The 25,459-nt window shown below is 45.4% G+C and overlaps 1 protein-coding gene across 3 annotated transcripts; it reads left to right on the forward strand.

The window, feature by feature from the left end:
- Positions 1-5,646: 5,646 nt before the first annotated feature.
- Positions 5,647-22,393, forward strand: LOC133464682 (uncharacterized). 3 transcript variants are annotated; one of them, XM_061746808.1, is made up of 13 exons: positions 5,687-5,721; positions 7,188-7,308; positions 13,954-14,094; positions 14,177-14,410; positions 14,618-14,779; positions 15,307-15,385; positions 15,735-15,942; positions 16,391-18,629; positions 18,759-18,932; positions 20,145-20,318; positions 20,634-20,804; positions 21,472-21,518; positions 21,622-22,393. In XM_061746808.1, exons 3-13 carry the CDS (start codon positions 13,997-13,999, stop codon positions 22,161-22,163), a joined length of 4,128 nt encoding a protein of 1,375 aa, XP_061602792.1. In that variant the 5' UTR covers positions 5,687-5,721; positions 7,188-7,308; positions 13,954-13,996; the 3' UTR covers positions 22,164-22,393. The 3 variants fall into 3 exon arrangements, with proteins under 3 accessions (XP_061602791.1, XP_061602792.1, XP_061602790.1); XM_061746806.1 differs by having other exon boundaries at positions 20,145-20,804; XM_061746807.1 differs by lacking the exon at positions 7,188-7,308 and having other exon boundaries at positions 5,647-5,721; positions 20,145-20,804.
- The last annotated feature ends 3,066 nt before the right edge of the window (positions 22,394-25,459 follow it).

Raw genomic sequence — 25,459 nt, forward strand, 5'->3', positions numbered from 1 at the left:
GTCCTTACTTTTTAACAACTTGTGCTTTTTATTATTTTACCTCTTTTCTTATCATGTTATTTCATATTATTATTTACTGTTTAATTGTGTCTTGCGGCTTTTAATGTTGATGTAAAGCTCTTTGAATTACCTTGTGTTGAATTGTGCTATACAAATAAACTTGCCTTGCCTCAATGGTGTAGATCTTCTGCAACACTGTACAATGTTTTTGTCTGTTAAAGTCAGCTGTGAGTGCGGTGGTTACCTCAGAATCTGAGGATGCTGCGGAGCAGGAGACCGGTTTCCAGAGGTTTCCAGAGGTTTCCAGAGTCTCTGGGAGAGTCAGGGGCGGCTGGACTCGAGTGCGCAGACCTGGGTGCCTTTAAATCACATGAGAATGAAGGAGAGAGAGAATGATGACTGCAATAAAACACAACTTACGATCATTCTTGCTGCCATTATACAGTTTAGACATGAAACGAGCAAACAACAGTAATGGCAGGATGAGCAGGTTACAATCATGTGGTGAAATTAAACAAATCTGACGTCACGTACAGTTATTACCGACCAGCCCTGTCCCGTTAAGGCTGTGTGTGTGTGTGTGTGTGTGTGTGTGTGTGTGTGTGTGTGTGTGTGTGTGTGTGTGTGTGTGTGTGTGTGTGTGTGTGTGTGTGTGTGTGTGTGTGTGTGTGTATGTGTGTGTGTGTGTGTGTGTGTGTGTGTGTGTGTGTGTGTGTGTGTGTGTGTGTGTGTGTGTGTGTGTGTGTGTGTGTGTGTGTGTGTGTGTGTGTGTGTGTATGTGTGTGTGTGTGTGTGTGTGTGTGTGTGTGTGTGTGTGTGTGTGTGCAGAGCAGGTATGAGAGAGACGAGAGGCTCTGCGTCGATTTAACGCAGGACCATAAATCAGCCTTTAGGCTACGCCGTAGGCTCTGCGTCGATTTAACCGGCCCAAACTCGGTCATTTTACAATATAAAGTTGGAAAAACACCACGGTTACTGTGGTCATGTTCCACCTGGTTTAACTAGTTATTGGAAAATATTGTATATGTCCTTACTTACCGAATGGAGACGAGAATGTCGAGACGGGGAAACCCCTACAAAAAGTGAACCCAGAAATTCGGGCTCTGATTGGTCGACAAATTGGAACAAACTCGGGCTCTGATTGTGATTGGCTGGTGGAAATTGGAACAAGAAATGGAACAAATGGAACAAATGGAACAAATGGAACAGAGAAGAAGGGTGTCCAGGGGGCGCGACGGATCATGTCGGTCCCCCCTGCAGCATAAGCCTATAGCAGCATATCTACCACCAAGCTATATTTGAGACTAACTATTATAGTTTTGTTCTATAGCTGCAACTATGACTACTGACTCTAACACACTAGAGTTTACACTACCTAGAGATTTACCAACACCAGCTAGAGGTTTACTAAACACTAACTATAGGCTTTACTAAACAGAAAGGTTTTAAGTTTAGTTTTAAAGGTGGAGGTGGTGTCAGCCTCCTTAACCCAGATTGGAAGTTGGTTCCATAGTAATGGTGCCTGATAGCAGAACGCCCGCCCTCCAAATCTACATTTAGATACTCTAGGAACTACGAGTAAACCTTTTTTTTCGTACGTTTTTTCGTACGTTTTTTTCGTACGTTTTTTTTCGTACGTTTTTTCGTACGTTTTTTTCGTACGTTTTTTTTGTACGTTTTTTGTACATTTTTTTGTACGTTTTTTCGTACGTTTTTTTGTACGTTTTTTTGTACGTTTTTTTTTAGTACGTTTTTTGTACGTTTTTTCGTACGTTTTTTCGTTTTTCTTTCGTACGTTTTTTCGTACATTTTATTTCGTACGTTTTTTCGTATGTTTTTTTCGTACGTTTTTTTCTAACGTTTTTTCTAATGTTTTTTTTCGTACGTTTTTCGTACATTTTTTTTTGTACGTTTTTTCGTACGTTTTTTTGTACGTTTTTTTTCGTACGTTTTTTGTACGTTTTTTTTTCGTACGTTTTTCCGTACGTTTCTTCGTACGTTTTTTCGTACGTTTTTTCATCGTTTTTTTGTACGTTTTTTCGTACGTTTTTTTTTCGTACGTTTTTTCGTGCGTTTTTTTCGTACGTTTTTTCGTACGTTTTTTCGTGCGTTTTTTTCGTACGTTTTTTCGTACGTTTTTTCGTACGTTTTTTCGTACGTTTTGGATCATGTCGGTGCCCCCCTGCAGCATAAGCCTATAGCAGCATATCTACCACCAAGCTATATTTGAGACTAACTATTATAGTCTTGTTCTATAGCTGCAACTATGACTACTGACTCTAACACACTAGAGTTTACACTACCTAGAGATTTACCAACACCAGCTAGAGGTTTACTAAACACTAACTATAGGTTTACTGAACACTTACTAGAAACTTTACTAAACACTAACTAGAGGTTTACTAAACACTAGAGGTTTACTGAACTTTACTAAACACTAATCAGAAACTTTACTAAACAATAACCAGAGGTTTACTGAAAACTAACTAGTCTGGTTGTAAGCCTTCTGAACCCAAACTGGAAGTTGTTTCCATAGTAACGGTCTATTTCTTTTTCACTTGTTGGCTAAAAACATCTTCACACCAACACCCACCGTCCTCACACTGCTGTAAATCCTCTGAACACACAACCAGCAAGAGTTCAATTTCAAAGTTTAGGTGTATGGACGGATTATCTGAAGACCTAAACATCCGAAACAGAATCTTTTATCTCCCATCAAATCAAGTCGTGGTGTCGATCTGTCTCTGGTCAGTGATATAAATACTTTTTCTCTGCTGCAGGTCTGTATGTGATGATGTAACTTCCTGTTTCAGGGCGACTTGATGACTAAAACTATCTAAAGTAAAACCTCCAACCCTGCGGTTCCTCTACCGACCACTAGAGTCTGGATCTATTGACCTCCAGGTTAAAATGTTCAACAGAAACAACTAAAAACTAAAAACATTTTGGGTCTCCATGGTTAGATTCCATTTTTTATCTAAGGAAAGGGCTGTACTAGTACGGCGCCGACTGTACTAGAGCAGCATAAAAGAGGTGAGGTGTGCAGTGTGACTGTCAAGTTCATTCATTAGCAGCAGAAATAAATACATTCAGGTCAATTCTCCAACTAATATCGTTGTTTCTTAATGTTCTATGTTGTGGTTTTGGGCTGCTTGTGTCGGGCTGCTTTTCAGAGTCTCGGTCGCTGCTTTTCTATGGAGCTAGAACAGTCTCATAATTCACAAATGCACGGACCGATTTGCAAATACACACACCGTTTCACACGTGCACAGAACAATTCACACGTGCACAGGACAAGATTCACAAATGTATTTTTGATGCACACACAAATATAACCTGATTTACACATGTTTTTTTGTCTGTGAGCTGCGCTGGATTTGTGTTTGAGTTTTGAGACTCCACTGACGTGACTCGATGCACAAATAGGTTTTTTTTAACACGGAAGGATCTGCAACCAATCAGATTAAAGGGGCGGATACACCTGCTGTTTGAACTGCGTTAGCGCTGTTCGCTTAGAAAAGTGATTAATATTTCAAGTTAGTGGAGTAAAGATAATTAAACAGTTACAGGACATAAAATATAAGTAAACAGGATGGAGAGGAGATCACTGCTGCTTTTCTTGTGATCCCGGTAAATACAACAGTGCGATCTGAGATGGTTTGTCGGGCTGTTCAACCAGAGCCGTCGGGAGACTGCAGAGCTCTTAGTCCTGCCGATGCAGCAACTGATGATGAAAAACAGCGGAGATTTTTGTATATTTGCTCTGTTTGGTTTCACGAAGTATTACTGTCCCGCTGATTGAGCTCAGAACCAGACAGACGCAGCAGAGGCTGCGCTGCCTGACGGGGATGAGCTGCAGCAGCAGGTGGAGCAGCACGCACATGTCAGGAGATTAATTTACCGAAATATCTGGAGTAAAGTCGGTATCAGTCGACTGATAACCTAAGAACCTCTGTATCCAGCTCAGATGTTTGATGATCGGTGGACTAAACCCCGACCAGCATCATCACGGCTGCATCTTCCCATGATGACTCTGCACCGGGAATGTGTTGATCTGCCACCGCTGTTTTGACACATGTTTGTCTCTATGTGGTGGCAACGTCACATCATGAATGTGAGGATAAAAGCTGCTTGTTTCTGACCTCCACGTCTGGTCACTGTGGTCAGCTGGTGTCTGACCGGGACCAGCGCCGCTAGTGGCCAGAGCCAGAACGCGACTGCAGCAATATTCACCCCGTCAACAGGCTCGTTCTCCTGAAAGACACCTGTAGTTCAAATACAGAAATATCTCCGCTGTTTCTCATCATCAGTTGCTGCATCGGCAGGACTAAGAGCTTTCCTGGCGGCTCTGGTTGAACAGCCCGACAAACCATCTCTGATCGCGCTGTTTTCTTTACCGAGATCACAAGAAAACCAGAACAGTGATCTCCACTCCACCCTGTTTATTTATCTTTTATCTCCTGTTGATGTTTATTTATCTTTTACTCCACCAACTCCAAATATTAATCACTTTTCTAAGGGAACGGCGCTAACGCAGTTCAAACAGCAGGTGTATCCGCCCCTTTAATCTGATTGGTTTAGAGTAAATCGTCCCCCACGTGGGGTGCGCTCTTATGATTGGCTGGAACAAATAAAGACATCTGATTGGTTGCAGATCCTTCCGTGTTAAAAAAAACCCATTTGTGGATCTAGTCATGTCAGGGGAGTCTCAAAACTCACACACAAATCCAGCGCAGCTCACAGACAAAAAAACATTTGTAAATCAGGTTATATTTGTGTGTGCATCAAAAATACATTTGTGAATCTTGTCCTGTGCATGTGTGAAACGGTGTGTGTATTTGCAAATCGTTCTGTGCATTTGTAAAACTTGTACTGTGCATTTGTGAATTATGAGACTGTTCTAGCTCCATACTGTTACGTCGACTGCTGTCGCCGTGTTTATTATGTATTATATTTAGTTTTGGTATTATGATTTTAGTGGTATTGTAGTATAAATATATATAATATGTATCTATTGGCTAATGTATATATGTATATATATTTATATGAGGTCTGTGTATTGCTGAACACTTGAGTCTTCATGAACATCATTATAATAGAATAGAGAGCGCCTTCTATTATGTATAATGTGTTTTTGCTCCACTGCAGGTCTGTTTGCCTTGTTAATGCCACCAGCAAGGGCTGGCAGTAGTTAAGGGTCTGATCACCCCTTGGCTGTCCTATTGGTTGCCGGTCATGTGACACCCAGTGGCCATGGGTGCCCAGAGTACTATATATTCAGTCTGAACCTGACAATCGAGGAGGAACACCCCTATGGTCTTCCTCCGACCCGCCGCTACTATATAGACATGTTAACCACTAACTGTTAAACTTTTGTGTTGTTTCTCCCTTGGGAAAGGAGAGTTTGTTTACGTTAAGCTTTTGCCCTTTTGATTCTGTTATGTTTATTGTCTTTTATTTTTAGTTATAGAGTCATCAACCTTGTAAATGTGCCTAAAGCACACTTTTAGGAGGAGATTGTAATAAAACTTCATACTCTGACCATAGTTTCCGTTCCTCCTTAAACATGTTACCTACTCACCTTACCCCTAGACAGATGGGTTTGTAACACATACTTTTCCTCGTCAGACCTGGCAACCCTGGTTGTGTCGCAGATACTTTAGTCAAGTTTACTTTCACTTCCTCCTGGACGGGTTTCTGGGCGTGGAGCTCCGTGTGAAGGTATTTACATTTTTCCACAGTAAAGTTGTTTGAAATTCACTGTGTCTGTAGTGATTCTAGTTGTGAAGAGGGAAATGTGAGGTATTGGTGAAATTATGGGAGAATTCATTTTTATAGTCTCTGCAACACAGAATCTGAAGGGAAAAAGGAGAATGACTTTTTTAGAAAAGTAAGGTGTTTGAAGTTTAGATGTTAAAAGAAAAGTGTTTCATCCTTGTCTTTTACAGTAAGAGTGTTTAGATATTACGGTGTGTGAAAAAGGCTCAAGGAGCTAAGCTGTTACGCCCCACCCTCCCTTTGCATATGGCCTGCTCTCTCTCCTACCTGTGCAGCTTTGCCCTCAACAAGTCTGGGCTTGTCTGCTCTCTTCACTCCGCCAAGCCGCAATAAACCGTCTAAAGGTTATTCCTGCCTCCCGTGTCCTGACTAGACACCCCATATCGTTGACTACTTCTCCTGAACCACCAAGAACTTCATTACACGGTGGAAGTATGGGTATATGAATAAATAAAAATCTGTATTATCTCAAACTCAGAACTTCATATCTTTCTGTTTCTGAGCCGCACTCATTCATTTGCCGTAAAGGCTGAAATAGAAGCGCACATGAAATGTAATAGCGGTTACCCGGAGAAGAAGCGCCGCCGCGGAGACGGAGACGGAGAAGGAGCTCAGTATCAGATCATTATTGTGTTTGTGGGGGAAGAAAGAGCTGCCGGCCCCAATAGATCAGAAATCTGTGGAGACTAACGGTCCAAGTTCAGGTTCAGGCCTAAAAGGAGGAAATGAACGTGACCAGAAACTCAAAATATATCGTGCTTGATCTACTTAAAAAAAATAAGTCAACTTTTTGCATGAGATTATTATGTAGATCGAGCCAGATATTTTTTACTGTGGTTTCTACTTAAACAAATAAAACATGTTTCATCTAAACGTTGGTCAATCTGCCCAATAGATTAAAATTGTTAAAGGAAAAGTAAATACTACAAGAGCATTGTTTGTTGTTTGTTTGTAAATGAAAAGATTACTGGGATTACAGAAATGCTGCTGGTTAAGGAAAAAATGCACAATGTCTTGTTTTTTGAACAAATGCAGATTAAGTTCAAAACTAGATGTTTTCATGTAAAGCAACAACTTCATTTTTAATTGTTAATATCACAGACTTAAATATGTTATATATTAATATTTACATGCACTTAGATTCATTTTTTTCAGTCTAGTGACTTTATACTTTCAACTTTATACATTCATTGAGTTTAATTCAGTCGTGTTATGAGGAAGATATTTGAGTTGAAAGAGTGATAAAAGCATGTTGGAGGTTATAAGTAACCACAGGTCTTCATGTTACTGTCAAGTTCATTCATTAGCAGCAGAAATAAATACATTCAGGTCAATTCTCCAACTAATATGGTTGTTTCTTAATGTTCTATGTTGTGGTTTTGGGCTGCTTGTGTCGGGCTGCTTTTCAGAGTCTCGGTCGCTGCTTTTCCTCGTCAGACCTGGCAACCCTGGTTGTGTCACAGATACTTTAGTCCAGTTTACTTTCACTTCCTCCTGGACGGGTTTCTGGGCATGGAGCTCCGTGTGAAGGTATTTCCATTTTTCTACAGTAAAGTTTGAAATTCACTGTGTCTGTAGTGATTCTAGTTGTGAAGAGGGAAATGTGAGGTATTGGTGAAATTATGGGAGAATTCATTTTTATAGTTTCTGCAACACAGAATCTGAGGCGAAAAAGGACACTAATCTTTTTAAAAATGTGTTTGAAGTTTAGATGTTAAAAGAAAAGTGTTTCATCCTTTTCTTTTACAGTAAGAGTGTTTAGATATTACGGTGGAAGTTTGGGTATATGAAAAAACATATCTGCATAATCTCAAACTCAGCACTTCATATCAGAGCTCCAGAGCTGTAACTGGTGACTGAAGCAGCTTTACCGTCTCCGTCCGTGTGGAGGAGGCGGAGATTGAGCCGCTGCTCTCCCGCTGTCCCACACTCTGAACCCGTGGAGACGGAGAAGGAGCTCAGTATCAGGGGCCTCATCTATAAAGCTTGCTTGCGCAGAAAAAGCGCCTGAAAGTTGCGGAAGCCACCTTCTACGCAAAGTCTCGGATCTAAAAAGAAAAAACTAACCGAAAAATCTGCGTATCTTTACGGCAACCCGGACCCTCCCGTAAGAATTTACTTAAGACACGGGGAACTGGCGACGCAGGCTGTGAGGTGGTGAAATGAAGCCACATTCATGTCATACTCTGTCTTAATAATGTCATCACATATCACATATCAGACTCCGAGCCCACTACTCCACGCTGAAGAGGAAAAAAGAAAGTGTTCTGATTAAAATAAGGAAAGTTGGACTATATAACAATTGCGTTCATAAGGATAAAGTTTTAAAAAAAATAAAAATTAAAGAAATAGTCTCTTCTCCCCGTGTGTGTCTGCCTGTCATGCACGGGTACGTGCGCTCATGTTGTTACAGCCGGAATAATGGTTCTGCGTCACACCAACGCAGAGCCTACGCCGTAGGGTCCGGCGTATGGTGCGCGTCCCTGCATACCCTACGCCGTAGGCTCTGCGTTGGTGTAACGCGGAACCATAAATCAGCCCTGAGCAGCTCTGAGGGGAGACGGGAGGGAGGAGGGGGAGCGGGGGCCGCCGGGCCGCCGTCCCGAGTGTCTTGATGATTTGCTGATCCTACCGTTAGTTTTTAAACTGTAAAAAGTGGGGGGGACAAATACATGATTTTGAAAAGACGGGGGGACGTGTGTCCCCCTGTTGCGCCGGGGAACTCACGGCGTTTAGCGCAGCAACGGCGTGCTGCCACTCACTCGCTTTATTTTATTGTATAGCCTACTATTTATATACTTATTCTAACTTTTACTGTGACCACCAAATAATGTGGTTTTCCTGTCCTCCACATCATATCTAGGTCTCCGTGAAAGTCAGTGTCACGGTGGCTGCTACTTCTCATTCATTCTGACGCCAAACCATGGATCTGCGCCAAACAGGCTGCAGAAAGCCACTGCGCATGCTCAGCAGGCTCATCCATATGCATTTCTGGGCGTGATAGGAGGCGGATTCAGCTACGCAACCTTCCAGCTGGACTGCGTGGAAAATCTGCGTGCACATGGTTTTATTGATCCGGATTTTTTTTTGCGCACGGCATTTTCGGCTTTTGAGAGTACGTGCACTTTTAGTATGAATCCTACGCACTCCATTTTAAATGAGGCCCCAGATCATTATTGTGTTTGTGGGGGAAGAAAGAGCTGCTGGTCCGAATAGATCAGAAATCTGTGGAGACTAACGGTCCAAGTTCAGGTTCAGCTCTAAAAGTGCGGCCGGCTCTACACAGGGGAAAGAGGGGGCACCACCCCCTCAAACAGATGTCCTGCCCCCTCAAATCAAACTTTTTTTTTTTTAGAAGTGAAAAATCCGCTGATAGAAACAAACGTTATGCCGCGGCGCAAACCCGCGCCATGTTGCGCGTCGCCGAGCTCGGCACTTACACGCCGCCGCTTCGCACCCTCTATGTGAAAGCCCCTTAAATCAGCCCCCTCTCTTCTCTCATGTCGGTGCACTGAGTGTCCTCACACAGCCAGCTGTCAGGACTCCACCCTCCATAAACATCCAATCACTGAGTCTGCAAATGAGGCAGGACGCAGCCAGAGAGAGTCAAGTTAAGGTGCAAATATGGTCGCCGTCGGTGCCTGCGTACGCGTCTGTTCGGCTCCCAGCGCTCCTCGCGTACCATACGACGAGAACGCGCCATACCGGTGGTGACCGATAGGGGGCAGTAAGCAGAGCAACAGTTGGAAAAGCTACTTATATTAAAGTTATTCTATGCAACTTCCTAGAGCTAGCAAGATTTGAAAGTGGCGCTTCCTCTAAGCCCCGCCCCCCCGCCCCCACCCACGAGCGCTCCGTCCAAAGCCACGCCCCCACAAACATGAACGCGCATACGATTATTAAACATTTTGGACAGCACATTTACAGCAAAACTACCCCATGTCTCATTCACCTGTAAGCGAGGTCGGTTTTAGGGGGGGCAGGGGGGGGCTGTGCCCACCCAAACGTGCATCGTGCCCACCGGCGTCTCCATCCCTGAGAGCGCCGGTGCACGGCAGCGCTGCGGTGCGCTGCAGGCTCTAAAGCCACGGCTACGGCATACCCTACGGCGTAGCTGTGGCTACGTGTGTGTGTGTGTGTGTTCCCGCCAGTGTTGTGCATGAACGCGTTCAAATGAACGCGTTCATTGAACACGTTAATTTCTGTGAGAACGTTGAACTGAACGCAACATATTTACACCTAAAGAACTTGAACGTGAACGTTCATTCTGCAGATCATGAACTGGAATTTGAACTGTTCAGATTATGTGAGTTGCAGCTTCACTGTTTAGGTCCAATTATTACGGAATAATCGTTCTTATTTCACCAGCGGGCGCGCCGCATTTAAATTGCTCGACGAGCCCGGTGCAGTCTTTACGAATGTAGGCTGATTTATGGTTCCGCATTACACCAAAGAGGACCTACAGCGTAGGGTACGCGGCGTGCGGACCGTATGGTTCCCGTCGCCGCGTACCTTACGCCGTAGTCTTCGGTGTCGATTTAACGCGGAACCATAAATCAGCCTTGACGGGTGAAGAGAGACGTTGCAGTCGCAGCATCAGCGAGCCGTCAGATGATGATCCGCTTATCATTATCTGCGGGAATTTCGCTGAGAAAACAAGTCAGAGCGTCTGCCTCGTCAACTTCACATTTGAAACGTCATGTGTAGTTAAAGCATCCGCCCAGTGGGAGAAAATATCTGTGAGTCCTTAACAATCAAAAAAGTTCCCAGAAAGACCAAGAGGTCTGATTTCCCAGTAACAGGTAGACAAATTGATAATGCACTACAATGTTGGAGATTTACAGCCTCTGAATAAAGTGGAAACGCCACTAGGACAATACATGATTGTATTCAGCAGGGTCTCCAACCCTGTCCTGCATGTTTTACATGTTTCTTGCATCATCACATGTGATTCTAATTAATGGCCGTCATCAGCTTGTCATCCAGGTCTGCACAAGTCTGTTAATGACAGTCATTTATATCAGGGTTCTGAGGGGAAATATCTAAAACATGCAGGACAGGGTCATGAGGACCAGGGCTGAAGACCACTGGTATACGGTGAACAGTTTTAGGATAGGGGGGCTTTTCATTCGTACTTCTCACCTAAAAATATTGAAATGAACTGAATTTGAACTAGTTCAAAATGAAAATGGTGAACTATGAACGTGAACAGTTCATTTTTAAACTATGTGAACTGAACTTTGAACTAGTTCATGAGAAGTATGAATTTGCACAACACTGGTTCCCGCCGCGTCCCCGGCTGGCGCAGCCCTCCGCCAGCCGCTGCGGTGCCGTGCCGTGCACCGGCGCTCTCCGCTCTCGCTGTGATGGAGACGCCTACATCCCCACGGACCCCTGTATGGGGTCCCGGCAGCTCGGGACCCCATACAGCTTCGTGTCCCCGCGGGACCGACGCTCTGCTCCCCGCTCTCACACAGCGGGACCGAGCCGCTCTGGAAATAACTACTGGGCTCCGTGGCCCCTCCGAGGGAGGGGGGTTACACTGGGACACTGTGAGCCCAGGAGGACCCGTGGGAAGTGGACACGGGCGGCTGGAAGCGAGTGCGTGCATGGGACAGGGCGGGGGGCGTGGTTTAAAATGAAGGCATCTGATTGGTTCTTTCCCTTCCTGGACCTGGACCAATCCGTATCATTCGGACCGAATGATAGGGGCTTAGAGGTGCCTCTTTCAAAATTCTTGCTAGCTCTAGGAAGTTGCATAGAATAACTTTAAGTAGCAGAAGTAGCAGCAGCAGCGGTAGCAGATTAGAACAACAAACACTTTTACAGGACAATATTGGATGATGTAGGAGATTATAACATTGTGTGAATGTGTTTGAGTGTGTAGTGTGTCTTCGCTATCCATCCTGCAAACGACCGCTGAAAACAGAAAAGTAGTTTTGAAAGTCCGTCCCGTCTTCTCTCATTTATTATCAAAACAAATGCAGCGACAGGGACAGGATCTTTCCGGCAGTACGCGCTGGTGCTCATGGGAAATGTAGTGTTCTGTCTGGTAAAGCACTACCGCTTTTGTCCAAAGGAGCCGCCAAACTCAACAAAAGCTGAAAGTTACATTGTGCTGCTTTAAACAAATAAAGCCTGTTTCATCTAAACATTGGTCAATCTGCCCAATATACAAAAAAATGTTCAATGCAAGATCATTGCTTGTTGTTTGTGTGTAAATGAAAAGATTACTGGGATTACAGAAATAGTGCTGGTTAAGGAAAAAATGCACAATGTCTTGTTTTTTGAACAAATGCAGATTAAGTTCAAAACTAGATGTATTCATGTAAAGCAACAAACTTCATTTTTAATTGTTAATATCACAGATTTAAATATGTTATATTGACATGCGCTTAGATTAATTTTTTTCAGTGTAGTCCAATCACCGGATGTTCTGGCTCCATTTTATGGAAGATGGACCCAGTTAAAGATTTAGACCAGAACAGCGTTTTGAACATCACATATATGTGGGGCTCAAAAGAGCCGCAGGTTGAGTATCACTGGTAAGAGTCAATGATGATCTTTTATCCTGGAGACAGAAACTAACAGCAAACTTGTGATTAAATGGAGTGTAATGGCGCTTTTCCACTAGTATCTACTCAGCACGCCTCTACTCGCCCCCGTCTTGCGCTTCTCCACTACGGGCCGAGGCGGGTGGAGCCGTGGTACTTTTTCTGTAACCATTCTGTTGAGATTCTAAGTCGGCCCTGTATCTGATGTCATCACAATACAGGCCACCGATTGGTCGGGGGGCCGTCAGACGTTTGAATCAGGAAGCGGGAGTCAGCGCGAGAACGACTCGCGGCTCTTCATTTTATCCAACAGGCAGGGCCGCCGCAAGGGGTGTGCGAACCGTGCGACCGCACGGGGCCTCGCGCCCCAAGGGGCCTCGCGCTATGGGCCGTTTTTTTTTTTTTTTTCAATTTTTTTTTTCAATTTTTTTTTTTTTTCAAATTTTTTTCGTTTTTTCCCTTATAAATATCAACAGTCACGTTCCATTACAGACGTAAATGTGTACTAGTCTGTGCATATCAATAAATATATGTGTCTGTTGTTCAATACAACTGATCAGACCAAGCGCAGACACAAGCTGCTCTGATCCAGACGGTGGAGTTGGAACAAACTGTCACACAATGTCTAGAGAACGAGACAGAATCAGGAAATTTCCATCAGGGGATGAAAAAAGAAAAAAAACTAGAGAAAATGGAAGAGTTTAATGCCTCTCTGAAAGGCTTGTTTGATAAGTTTGTTACAAAAATCACCGATCCGACCGGGTCTCAAGCAGCCGTGGGGCCCCGCGTCAAGGCAAGAGATGATGATGAGGCAGGGGAAGGTATCCAGTATTTTGCTAATTGGAGAGTTTAAATTGCGCATATAGACACCCGATCCGACCCGAAAAACCCAAAAAATTTCGCGAGGGCCCCCCCCCCGCCATTCCGCACAGGGCCTCGCAAGTCTCCCAGGCAGCTCTGCCAACAGGCAATGGCAGCGCAAACATCTGTTTGGTGATCCAACTCTGAGGTGCTGTTCATAGTTCATAAACCTGTTCATAAACCTGGTGCTGAGGAGAGAATTAAAAAGATCTAGGAGGAGATAAGGAACCACCAGATCTACCAGGAACTCTGTCACTTCTCAGCCACTCGCGGCTCCAGTTTATTTCTCATCAGCACGACACGAACAAAATGGAAAAAAAGTGTTGCCGCTTGAAGCTTCTTTCAATCTCATTTTTTAACTTTTTTAACTTTTATCTACATCTTTAGTGTTGTTGTCTTCTCTGTTTAGATACACAATCAAATACGTCACAGCAGCTTCGCTCCAACCCGCCCACTTCTCATCTGGGTGTTGAAAACAAACGGGGAAGAGGCGGGTGGAGGCGAGACGAGTTGGTGGAGTAGGTACTAGTGGATAAGCGCCATAAGAACAAACGTGTGACGTGTAACGTGAGCAAACGTGATTAAATGGAGTGTAAATCTGGGTTGAGGGTGTGAGCTGAGCTGCAGCTCCATGACTCCATCTAGTGGTCGGATAGGAGAAGTGCAGCAGCTTCCTCACTGCTGTCGGACATGAAGCTGAAGAGAAGATCAGTCAGAGCTGGTTGTTGTCCATCTACAATGACGTGTGTTTCCTCTGCAGATGAAGGTAGAAGGTGTGTGTGAGCTGATGTGAATCCAGCAGCATGGATCAGTGTGAGGACAGAGAGGAGGGAGTCCTTCCCTCCAAAACCTCCCCAAGGGGAAAAAAAAGAGTTGGAGAGAGTCGGAGAGAAGAAAAGAGGTGAGATGATCAACTCTAACTGTCCATGACTCTTCTGCATGTCAGAGTTCAGCCCTCACGTTACCAAACACCTTTATTACAGGAAACGACGTGGACCTGGTCCTGAACCTGGACCTGGACCTGGACCTGGACCTGGACCTGGACCTGGACCTGGACCTGAACCTGAACCTGAACCTGAACCTGGACCTGGACCTGAACCTGAACCTGAACCTGGACCTGGACCTGGACCTGGTCCCAGCTGTGTGTCCTTGAAGAGTGACAAATCATTGGATTTCTATTGGCATTTTAAAGATACCCAATGTTCTCCCTCATTGAGGTGAGTTTTACAAAAATGTTTCTGGAAAAACGTTACAGATATTGAAATGTTTTTATCGTAACATGATTATTTTAGTTTTAGAAATGTGTGTCTTGATAATTTCTAGTTCAGTTTTTCCCATAAAGCATTTATTACAATACAAGTTGTGTCTAGGATCTTTCCAGAGACCAGAACATGACCTCACGTCACCAAACACCTTTATTACAGGAGACGACCTGGACCTGGACCTGGACCTGGACCTGGACCTGAACCTGGTCCTGGACCTGGACCTGGACCTGGACCTGGTCCCAGCTGTGTGTCCTTGAAGAGTGATGCATCAAAGGAATTTTTTATCACTTTTAAAGATGATCCTGGTTTTTCTTCAGAGAGGTGAGTTGTTTGTAAACGTTGTTTCTGAAAAACGTAACTGAGACTGAAACGTTTCAATGGTAACATGTTTAAAGTGGACATTTCTCTGTTTTGCTGCCATTCTTAGATGGTTGTTGATGTTTCCAGAAACACAGCAGACTATAAAGGGGGTGTTGGAGTCTCTTCTGAGTGACTATAGTTCAGCGGTTTGTCCAGCAGGGGCATCTTTCTGCTGTGGTTGCAACATCATTTAGGGAGGAAGTTCTCCTCAGGTGGACGGTGTTGCTGGATGCAGGAGGACAGATGGTTCCTGGAACCATGTGAACATGGATCTGTTGAGAAGCTGGTCTTTGTGGACACTTGCTGGACCTTCTTGTACCACCAGATTGAGAGCTTGTACTGGGAGTAAGACGTGGACGTTCTCAGTCTCAGGAGGACCAGATAACCTTTAACAGGACAGGAAGTCCTCTGGTGGACTGACTCATCCAAACATGACTCCATGGACCTTCAGACATCATGTGACCTAGTTCTCCATGATTCCTCCACAGAGTGGACCAGCAGATCTCAGAGTCCCCCAGTGGTCCGTCTGTCCAGCAGCACCAGACCCAGCTGGACTCCATCTTTCAGGTCTGTCCATGAACAACAACTGTCTCCACCTGTTGTCCTGATGTCCATCTGCATGCTGGTCTCTGGAAACCAGTGGACTGTCAGTCTGTCCATCATGGACCTGATGTTTGTCTCCATGCTGGTCTCTGGAGACCAGTGGACTGTCAGTCTGTCCATCATGGACCTGATGTTTGTCTCCATGCTGGTCTCTGGAGACCAGTGGACTGTCAGTCTGTCCAACATGGACCTGATGTTTGTCTCCATGCTGGTCTCTGGACACCAGTGGACTGTAAGTCTGTCCAACATGGGTCTGATGTTTGTCTCCATGGTTTCAGTCTGGTTGTGTCCTTCATGTGGTCTTCTGTTCCAGCTGCTGGAGGACGACATTGTCATGTTTGTAAAGGACGAGCTGAAGAAGATCCAGAAGGTTCTGAGTCCAGATTACCCAGAATCCCCAGAGAGTCTGGAGGAGGATGAAGATGAAGAGCAGAAGAGCATCAGAGAGACATTCATGAAGATCACAGTGAAGTTCTTGAGGAGGAGGAAGCAGGAGAAGCTGGCTGACCTTCTGCAGAGCAGTAAGACGTTTCTCTGAACATCTGAGCTGCTGGATAAACCACACCCAATGTCTCAGTAGAGGACCAACATTCACAGATCAGACACAACATTAAACCCACTGGAAGGTGGAGGAACTCAGCTCATCTTCTGTTAGGAACATCTCATTAATAGGGTCATTATTATCCCAGTAAATAAGAGTTTTATTCTAAAGAGTTGAACCGTGTGGATTCAATATTCAGTTCCAGCAAACACAAAACAAACACAACTGGTGTGTATGAAGTGAATCGTAGAGGAAACACTGTTGTTGTTCCTCTGATTGATCGGAGGGGTTTTTCGGAGGAAAACGCTTCAAAACTCCTCATTGAACGGCTGATCAGTGAATGTTGAATGTTTCTTTAGAGGAAGTAGAGCTTGTTGTGGGCTGGTTTTAAAGCACTAAGTGGTTTTCATTATTTCATCTTTATTTAGATACCGTCGATGCAGTTCGTCAATCCAAACTCAAAGTTCAGCTGCAGAAGAAGTACCAGCATGTGTCTGAGGGGATCACTAAAGCAGGAAAGACAACCCTTCTGCAGCAGATCTACACGGAGCTCTACATCACAGAGGGAGGGACCGGAGAGGTCAACGGTGAACATGAAGTCAGACAGATTGAAGCAGCTTCCAGGAAACCAGACGGAGCAGAAACAGCCATCAGACAGGAAGACATCTTTAAACCCCCACCTGGAAGAGGAGGACCAATCAGAACGGTGATGACGAAGGGAGTGGGCGGCATCGGGAAAACAGTCCTAACACAGAAGTTCAGTCTGGACTGGGCTGACGGCAGGACCAACCAGGACATCCAGTTCCTGCTTCCATTCACCTTCAGAGAGCTGAATATACTGAGAGAGGAGAAGTTCAGCTTGGTGGAACTAGTTCATCGCTTCTTCTCTGAAACCAGAGGAATCTGCAGCTTTGAAGAGTTCCAGGTCGTTTTCATCTTTGACGGTCTGGATGAGAGTCGACTTCCTCTGGACTTCCACAACTCTACAATCGTCAGTGACCCCAGAAGGTCCACCTCAGTGGACGTGCTGCTGACAAACCTCATCAGGGGGAACCTGCTTCCTTCTGCTCGTCTTTGGATCACCACACGACCCGCAGCAGCCAATCAGATCCCTCCTTACTGTATTGACATGGTGACAGAAGTCAGAGGGTTCACTGACCCACAGAAGGAGGAATACTTCAGGAAGAGGTTCAGAGAAGAGGAGCAGACCAGCAGGATCATCTCCCACATCAAGACATCACGGAGCCTCCACATCATGTGCCACATCCCAGTCTTCTGCTGGATCACTGCTACGGTCCTGGAGAACGTCCTGGAGACCAGAGAGGGAGGGGGGCTGCCCAAGACCCTGACTGAGATGTACATCCACTTCCTGGTGGTCCAGGCCAAACTGAAGAAGGTCAAGTATGACGGAGGAGTTGAGACGGATCCACACTGGAGTCCAGAGAGCAGGAAGATGGTGGAGTCTCTGGGAAAACTGGCTTTTGAGCAGCTGCAGAAAGGAAACCTGATCTTCTATGAACCAGACCTGAGAGAGTGTGGCATCGATGTCAGAGAGGCTTCAGTGTACTCAGGAGTGTTCACCCAGATCTTTAGAGAGGAGAGCAGGCTGTACCAGGACCAGTTCTTCTGCTTCATCCATCTGAGTGTTCAGGAGTTTCTGGCTGCTCTTCATGTCCATCAGACCTTCATCAGCTCTGGAGTCAACCTGCTGGGAGATCAACTAACAACTCACCCTTCTCCAATCAGTTTCTATCCGACACATGTGGACTGGACCTTAAAGAGTCCAAACGGACATCAGACCTTCATCAACTCTGGAGTCAACCTGCTGGGAGATCAACGAACAACTCACCCTTCTTCAACAGGTTTCTATCCGACACATGTGGACTGGACCTTAAAGAGTCCAAACGGACATCACACCTTCATCAACTCTGGAGTCAACCTGCTGGGAGATCAACAAACAAATCACCCTTCTTCAACCGGTTTCTATCAGACACCTGTGGACTGGACCTTACAGAGTCCAAACAGACATTTGGACTTCATCAACTCTGGAGTCAACCTGCTGGGAGATCAACAAACAAATCACTGTTCTTTAACCGGTTTCTATCCGACAGCTCTGGACTGGACCTTACAGAGTCCAAACGGGCTTTTGGACTTCATCAACTCTGGAGTCAACCTGCTGGGAGATCAACGAACAACTCACCGTTCTTCAACAGGTTTCTATCAGACAGCTGTGGACTGGACCTTACAGAGTCCAAACGGACACCTGGACTTGTTCCTGCGCTTCCTCCTGGGTCTTTCAGTGGAGACCAATCAGAACCTCCTAAGAGGTCTGATGACATCAAACCAAAGAAGTTCACAGAACAATCAGGAAACTATCAAATTCATCAAGGATAAGATCAGTGGGGATCTGTCTGCAGAGAGAAGCATCAACCTGTTCCACTGTCTGAATGAACTGAACGATCAGTCTCTGGTGGAGGAGGTCCAACAGTCCCTGAGGTCAGGACGTCTCTCCACAGATAAACTGTCTCCTGCTCATTGGTCGGCTCTGGTCTTCATCTTACTGTCATCAGAAGAAGATCTGGAGGTGTTTGACCTGAAGAAGTTCTCAGCTTCAGAGGAGGCTCTATGGAGGCTGCTGCCGGTGGTCAAAGCCTCCAAGAAAATTCTGTAAGTATCAGCCTCAACGTAATTTAACACAAACTTTACTGAAGACCAGCAGAACAGTTGGAGACACAACTACATTTTCTTCCACAACACTGAAATAACCTGGTTGTTGTTCTTTTCTTCCGTCTGCAGACTGAGTGGCTGTCTCCTCTCAGAGGACATCTGTCCACTTCTGTCCTCAGTTCTCAGCTCTAAGTCCTCCAGTGTGACAGAACTGGACCTGAGCAACAACGACCTGCTGGATTCAGGACTGGAGCAGCTGTGTCCTGGACTGGAGAGTCCACACTGTCACCTGGAGTCTCTCAGGTCAGGATTCATTCAGTCTTTTCCAGGTCCAGTGAACATGCTGCTAAACGTGTCTGCAGCAGGACACTTGAGCAGAGAACATGCAGCAGACCTGTGTTGTGTGTGTGCAGCAGGACACTTGAGCAGAGAACATGCAGCAGACCTGTGTTGTGTGTCTGCAGCAGGACACTTGAGCAGAGAACATGCAGCAGACCTGTGTTGTGTCTCTGCAGGCTGTTAGGCTGTCTGATCTCAGAGGAAGGAAGTTCTTCTCTGGAGCGGAGGCTAGTTTCTGAATACGTCTGGTTTTACCAGCAGATTTCATGTAATAATAATAATGAATTTAACTTATAATGCACTTTAAATTCAATGAATCTCAAGGTGCTACACTTGGCCACATTCTCACCAGTGGTGGTAGCTACGTTTTATCGCCACAGCTGCCCTGCAGCCTGAAGGAAGCGTGGCTGCCATATTGCACAAAATAGCCCCTCCGACCATCACCAAACATTCATACACATTCACACGGGGCAGCTGGGTAAGGTGTCTTGCCCAAGGAAACTACGACAGCAACTGGGACAGAGCGGGATTTGAACCGCCGACATTCCGATCATTGAACGTCCCGCTCTACCACCTGAGCTACTGCCGCCCCCCATGTTTTCTTCACTTGTTTAGGGTCTTTTTTTCAACTCAACCTCAGATGAGTGAGTTTATGCTGGTTCTTTCATTTCCGGTGACTTTAATATTGGAACTAGAATCAAACACAAGCATGAACTCTGACAAGGAAACACTTTCACTTTAATTTCTGTTTTAACTGGGGGGGGCAGCATTCAGCTCCTATTCTCCACAGATCTGGAACAACCTTCCAGAAACCTGCAGGAACGCTGGTTCAAACCTCAGTTCTTTTAAATCCAGATTACATCTCTATTTACAGCTGCCTTTATTGGATTATTGAAACCATCTGGATTCAGATTTAAACTGTTAATTTCAGGACTAAATTTTATTAAAAAATTCGACCTTTTATTTATTCTGCCAACTGCACTAAAACTCATGATTTTTATTTTTTCCTCTTTACTTTTCAGGTTTTTATTATGTGAAGCTGCTTTTATTGTTTGTTGCTGAAACGTGATTTAACACAAACTTTACTGGAGATCAGAAGAACAGTTGGAGACACAACTACATTTTCTTCCACAACACTGAAATAACCTGGTGATTGTTATTTTCTTCCGTCTGCAGACTGAGTGGCTGTCACCTCTCAGAGAACATCTGTCCACTTCTGTCCGCAGTTCTCAGCTCTCAGTCCTCCAGTCTGACAGAACTGGACCTGAGCAACAACGACCTGCAGGATTCTGGACTGAAGCAGCTGTGTCCTGGACTGGAGAGTCCACACTGTCACCTGGAGTCTCTCAGGTCAGGATTCATTCAAGTCTTCTCCAGGTCCAGAGAACCTGCTGCTAAACGTGTCTACAGCAGGACACTTGAGCAGAGAACATGCAGCAGACCTGTGTTGTGTGTCTGCAGCAGGACACTTGAGCAGAGAACATGCAGCAGACCTGTGTTGTGTGTCTGCAGCAGGACACTTGAGCAGAGAACATGCAGCAGACCTGTGTTGTGTGTCTGCAGCAGGACACTTGAGCACAGGACATGCAGCAGACCTGTGTTGTGTGTCTGCAGCAGGACACTTGAGCAGAGAATATGCAGCAGACCTGTGTTGTGTGTCTGCAGGCTGTCAGGCTGTCTGATCTCAGAGGAAGGAAGTTCTTCTCTGGTCTCAGCTCTGACCTCCAACCCCTCCCACCTGAGAGAGCTGGACCTGAGCTACAACCATCCAGGGGAGTCAGCAGAGAAGCTTCTGTCTAGACTGGAGGATCCCCGCTGGAGACTGGACACTCTCAGGTAGGACACTCTGAGGTAGGACACTCTCAGGTAGGACACACTGCTGGGTTGGGGGGTTATATGGTGGTGGTTATGGTGGTACAGGTGTTGCTCAGGGCTGTGGTGGGAAGTAGCAGATACGGGAGTGTCCAACAGGTGATGGGGGGGGGGGGGGGGGGTGTAGTGGATACGGGAGCGTCCAACAGGTGATGGGGGGGGGGGGTGGATACGGGAGTGTCCAACAGGTGATGGGGGGGGTGTAGTGGATACGGGAGTGTCCAACAGGTGATGGGGGGGGGGGGGGGTGTAGTGGATACAGGAGTGTCCAACAGGTGATGGGGGGGGGGGGTGTAGTGGATACAGGAGTGTCCAACAGGTGATGGGGGGGGGGGGGGGGTGTAGTGGATACGGGAGTGTCCAACAGGTGATGGGGGGGTGTAGTGGATACGGGAGTGTCCAACAGGTGATGGGGGGGGGGGTGTAGTGGATACAGGAGTGTCCAACAGGTGATGGGGGGGGGGGGTGTAGTGGATACGGGAGTGTCCAACAGGTGATGGGGGGGGGGGGGGTGTAGTGGATACGGGAGTGTCCAACAGGTGATGGGGGGGGTGTAGTGGATACAGTGTCTCTGACATCTCTGCTTCCCCTGAGAGAGACTGAGCTGGTCTGACCTTCCTCCTCCTTCCAGGGTGAAGCCTGCTGGACAACGATTTCTGACACCAGGTCTGAGGAAGTGTAAGTGTGTTTTTATTCAAACATCTTCACTCGTTCATGAGTCCATCAGTGATCAATAACTGATCAATAATAACCGCAGCTGCTTGTTTGTTCTCTCCATCAGATTCCTGTCAACTCACCGTCGACACAAACACAGTCAACAACAAGATCAGACTGTCTGATGACAACAGGAAGATGATGTTTGTAGAGGAGTATCAGTCGTATCCTGATCATCCAGACAGGTTTGATCACTATCAGCAGCTGCTGTGTAGAGAAGTTCTGACGGGTCGCTGTTACTGGGAGGTCCAGTGGAGCGGACATGTTTATGTATCAGTGAGTTACAGAAGAATCAGCAGGAAAGAAAACTCTGGTGACTGTTGGTTTGGAGGAAACGATCATTCCTGGAGTCTGGACTGTTATCCAGGTGGTCGGTACCGTGTCTGGCACAATAACAGAGAAACATCCGTCTCCTCCTCATCTCCATCTCCAGTCTCTAACAGACTAGCAGTTTACGTGGATGTTCCTGCTGGAACTCTGTCTTTCTATAAAGTCGTCTCTGACAGACTGATCCACCTCCACACCTTCAACACCAGCTTCTCTGAACCTCTCTGTGCTGGATTTGGACTCTACTTGTCTGGTTCCTCAGTGTCTCTGTGTCCAGTTTAGTCTCCAGAGTCTCCTGTCAGAGAACCTGTCTATGTTGGATCCTGGACTTGGACTCTGGTTCTGGTTCCTCAGTGTCTCCATGATGAAGATGATGATGATGATGATGATGATGATGATGATGATGATGATGATGATGATGATGATGATGAAGATAATCACCATTTTTCTTTAACTTTTTGGTTTATTGTATTTTTATTTGATCTTTTTCAATTTTAAACACTAAATAATTTACTGGATGTTGATGTTTGATCATAAATTAGATTTTTATCGATCTATTCTTGTTTTATTCTTGATTCTGTCTCTAAATGTTTTCATGTTTGACTTCACGTTTAGATTCTAAAAGTCTTATTTCTTCCCTGAAAGAAAGTTTGAGCTTCAAATCTAAATATTTCCATTTTCCATTCAACTTTTACAGTTTTTACAATATTTGATTGATTATTCTGATTGTTTTAATTGGATTCCTTCAGTTTTCAAAGTTGTTAATGTAAAAATGAGGTGAGAAGATGGAAATATTCATGTAACATCCAACATGTAAAAACATCAGCAGCATGTGTAAAAGTATTCAAGTACTGGATCAGTGTGAAGATGAAGTGATGACTCCTCTTCCTCTCTGACCTTCAACTCCTGGGTGGAGGTCACATGTTCTCTTGGTGCTGGTGAGGGTTTCTCCAGGAACTCCAGCTTCCTCTCACTGCTTCACCTAAATGGAGGGATGAGACCTAGTCTGGATGGATGGAGGGATGAAACCTAGTCTGGATGGATGGAGGGATGAGACCTGGTCTGGATGGATGGAGGGATGAGACCTGGGGCCTCATGTACTAAGAGTGCGTGGATTTCAACGTGAATCCGTGCGTGGAATTAACAAGAATGCAAAAATTCATATGTACAAAGCTGTGCGTTCGCCCAAATCCACGCAGGTTTCTCTGTACATCCCAATCAGCGTGGATTTGAGCGCACATGCGGGAGCACAACACTCCGCCCCGTCTCCTCCCTCAAATATATGTTTGAATATGATATGAAGATAATTATCCATTAAAAACCGCTCATCCTAACAATAAATGTGCAAAAACAGGTAAAACAAATAAAAAAAGAAAACATCGGCTCTTAGCTGGGTGTCGGACTCCAGTCCTCGAGGGCCGGTGTCCCTGCAGGTTTTAGATGTTTCCCTGCTTCATTGGACCATGATACAAGTGACTGTGTCATCAACAGAACTATCCAGACTTTGATGACAAGCTGGTGACGATGATTAATTATAATCAGGTGTGTTAAAGCAGTGAAACATCTAAAACATGCAGGACACCGGCCCTTCTGGGATTCAGTTTTACACCTACATTATGGTGTTCTTTGCTTTGCGTTGCGTTCCGTGAAGAGTTGTGGTTTTATTATGATCGTACGGGTTTGTTAATGTTTATGGGCAGCGTTAGTGCATCATTACACTCTGCTTTTCTTGTTTGTATTTTAAGAACCGACACCAGAATTTTTGGTGGATGAAAAACGGCTCCTCGTTCTGCTTTATTGTCATGCTGACGCATTAAGACCAATGCACACGTTTATTGAGTCTTACACATTATGGATGTCCGCGATCACCACTCTCATAAGTATAACAATGTGAACAACATGAATTTATATTTAAAACATGAAGCATCATGATCTGATTCCTCTGCTACAGAAATAAAGACAATTTGTGCTGACGGGATTATCGAGGTGCAAACGTGAGAAATAAAGAGCAAAATTGCTGTAACTCGGAGTGTTGCATCCGCAGGAGGAGAGACTGGTAGATCCCTAGTGTCGTGCCAAAAAGTGATTGCCTGCCAGAATCTGATTTCTCCCCTGAAAATGGGTCTTTTTACCTGCCAAAAATTGACTGAAGGCCAAATACAGTTAATGAAAGGTTGTTTCTGCCTAAATATGACTTGATCTCATTCTTGAGTTTCATAATCTGAAAGTCTGACGTTGTAGCGCTCTCGCTCAACGGGCTGCTGTGCGCGCTCCCGCGGCCACAAATCAGAAGAAATCAGATTCTGGCAGGCAATCACTTTTTGGCACAACACCGGTTTTTGCTTCAAAATTAATTTTAATGTATTTCTGTCCAGACACAGTTATGGGATGTTTAGGGTCTGGCTTTTATCTCCAGTAGTCCTCCCATACGGTCGTCATGGTGACGGATATGTCCGACCTGTCAGCAGCTCCAGCTGAAGCATCATGTTGGTCTGGTCCAGTCTTACTCCTGGACCAGCAGGTCAGTTTGGTGCCTGAGGACTCGCTCCCGATCCTGCATCAGCAGGTTCCTCTAACGGAGCCAAAGCTCCATCAGGATTTGCAGGTTCCATCGTTGAGCTCCTTTAGTTGTTTGTTCAGATCATGTGGTTGATTGTGAGATTGTTGCAGTTCCACTCTTGTGTAACTTATCTGGTGATGTGGGGACTGTCATGTCCTTCACGTGGTCGTGAACTTATTGTTGACGTTACGTTTCCTTATATTCTGCACTTCACTGCATCACCAGTGAGTGTCGCCAACGGACAAAACCTCAGGAAAGTGCGTGAACCAGCCTTAATGTGTGAGTGAAGGACCGCAGCTTTCTACGTTCACGTCATTCTTTGTACATCCGACCGTGAGCGTTGAAAGTGGCGTACGCACGTTTTTTGTGCGCCGGACTCTTAGTACATAAGGCCTCTGGTCTGGATGGATGGAGGGATGACACCTGGGGCCTTATGTACTAAGAGTGCGGCGCACAAAAAACGTGCGTACGCCACTTTCAACGCTCACGGTCGGATGTACAAAGAATGACGTGAACGTAGAAAGCTGCGGTCCGTCAATCACACATTAAGGCTTTTGTACGCACTTTTCTGAGGTTTTGTCCGTTGGCGACACTCACTGGTGATGCAGTAAAGTGCAGAATATGAGGAAACGTAACGTCAACAATAAATTCACGACCATGTGAAGGACATGACAGTCCCGACATCACCAGATAAGTTACACAAGAGTGGAACTGCAACAATCTCACAATCAACCACATGATCTGAACAAACAACTAAAGGAGCTCAACGATGGAACCTGCAAATCCTGATGGAGCTTTGGCTCCGTTAGAAGAACCTGCTGATGCAGGATCAGGAGCGAGTCCTCAGGCACCAGACTGATCTGCTGGTCCAGGATCCAATGAATGAATAAAGTTTTTATTGAATGTTTAGGCAACTTTCAGAGTCTGATATGGAGTCGGCTGCAAGTGCTGCAGGACTCTAGACCGGTTTCTCCTCCTGCGGATGCAACACTCCGAGTTTAAGCAATCTTGCTCTTTA

This window comes from Cololabis saira, chromosome 18, assembly GCF_033807715.1.
Source record: "Cololabis saira isolate AMF1-May2022 chromosome 18, fColSai1.1, whole genome shotgun sequence".
Lineage (NCBI taxonomy): Eukaryota > Metazoa > Chordata > Actinopteri > Beloniformes > Belonidae > Cololabis > Cololabis saira.

What these genes read in the sequence shown, in the direction of transcription:
- LOC133464682 (XM_061746807.1), top strand. Translation starts at nt 13,997, where the DNA reads ATGGATCAGTGTGAGGACAGAGAGGAGGGAGTCCTTCCCTCCAAAACC. An exon ending in CAATGTTCTCCCTCATTGAG is followed by an intron (nt 14,411 to 14,617) that starts GTGAGTTTTACA and finishes CCTTTATTACAG; the next exon opens with GAGACGACCTGGACCTGGAC. An exon ending in AAAGCCTCCAAGAAAATTCT is followed by an intron (nt 18,630 to 18,758) that starts GTAAGTATCAGC and finishes TTCCGTCTGCAG; the next exon opens with ACTGAGTGGCTGTCTCCTCT.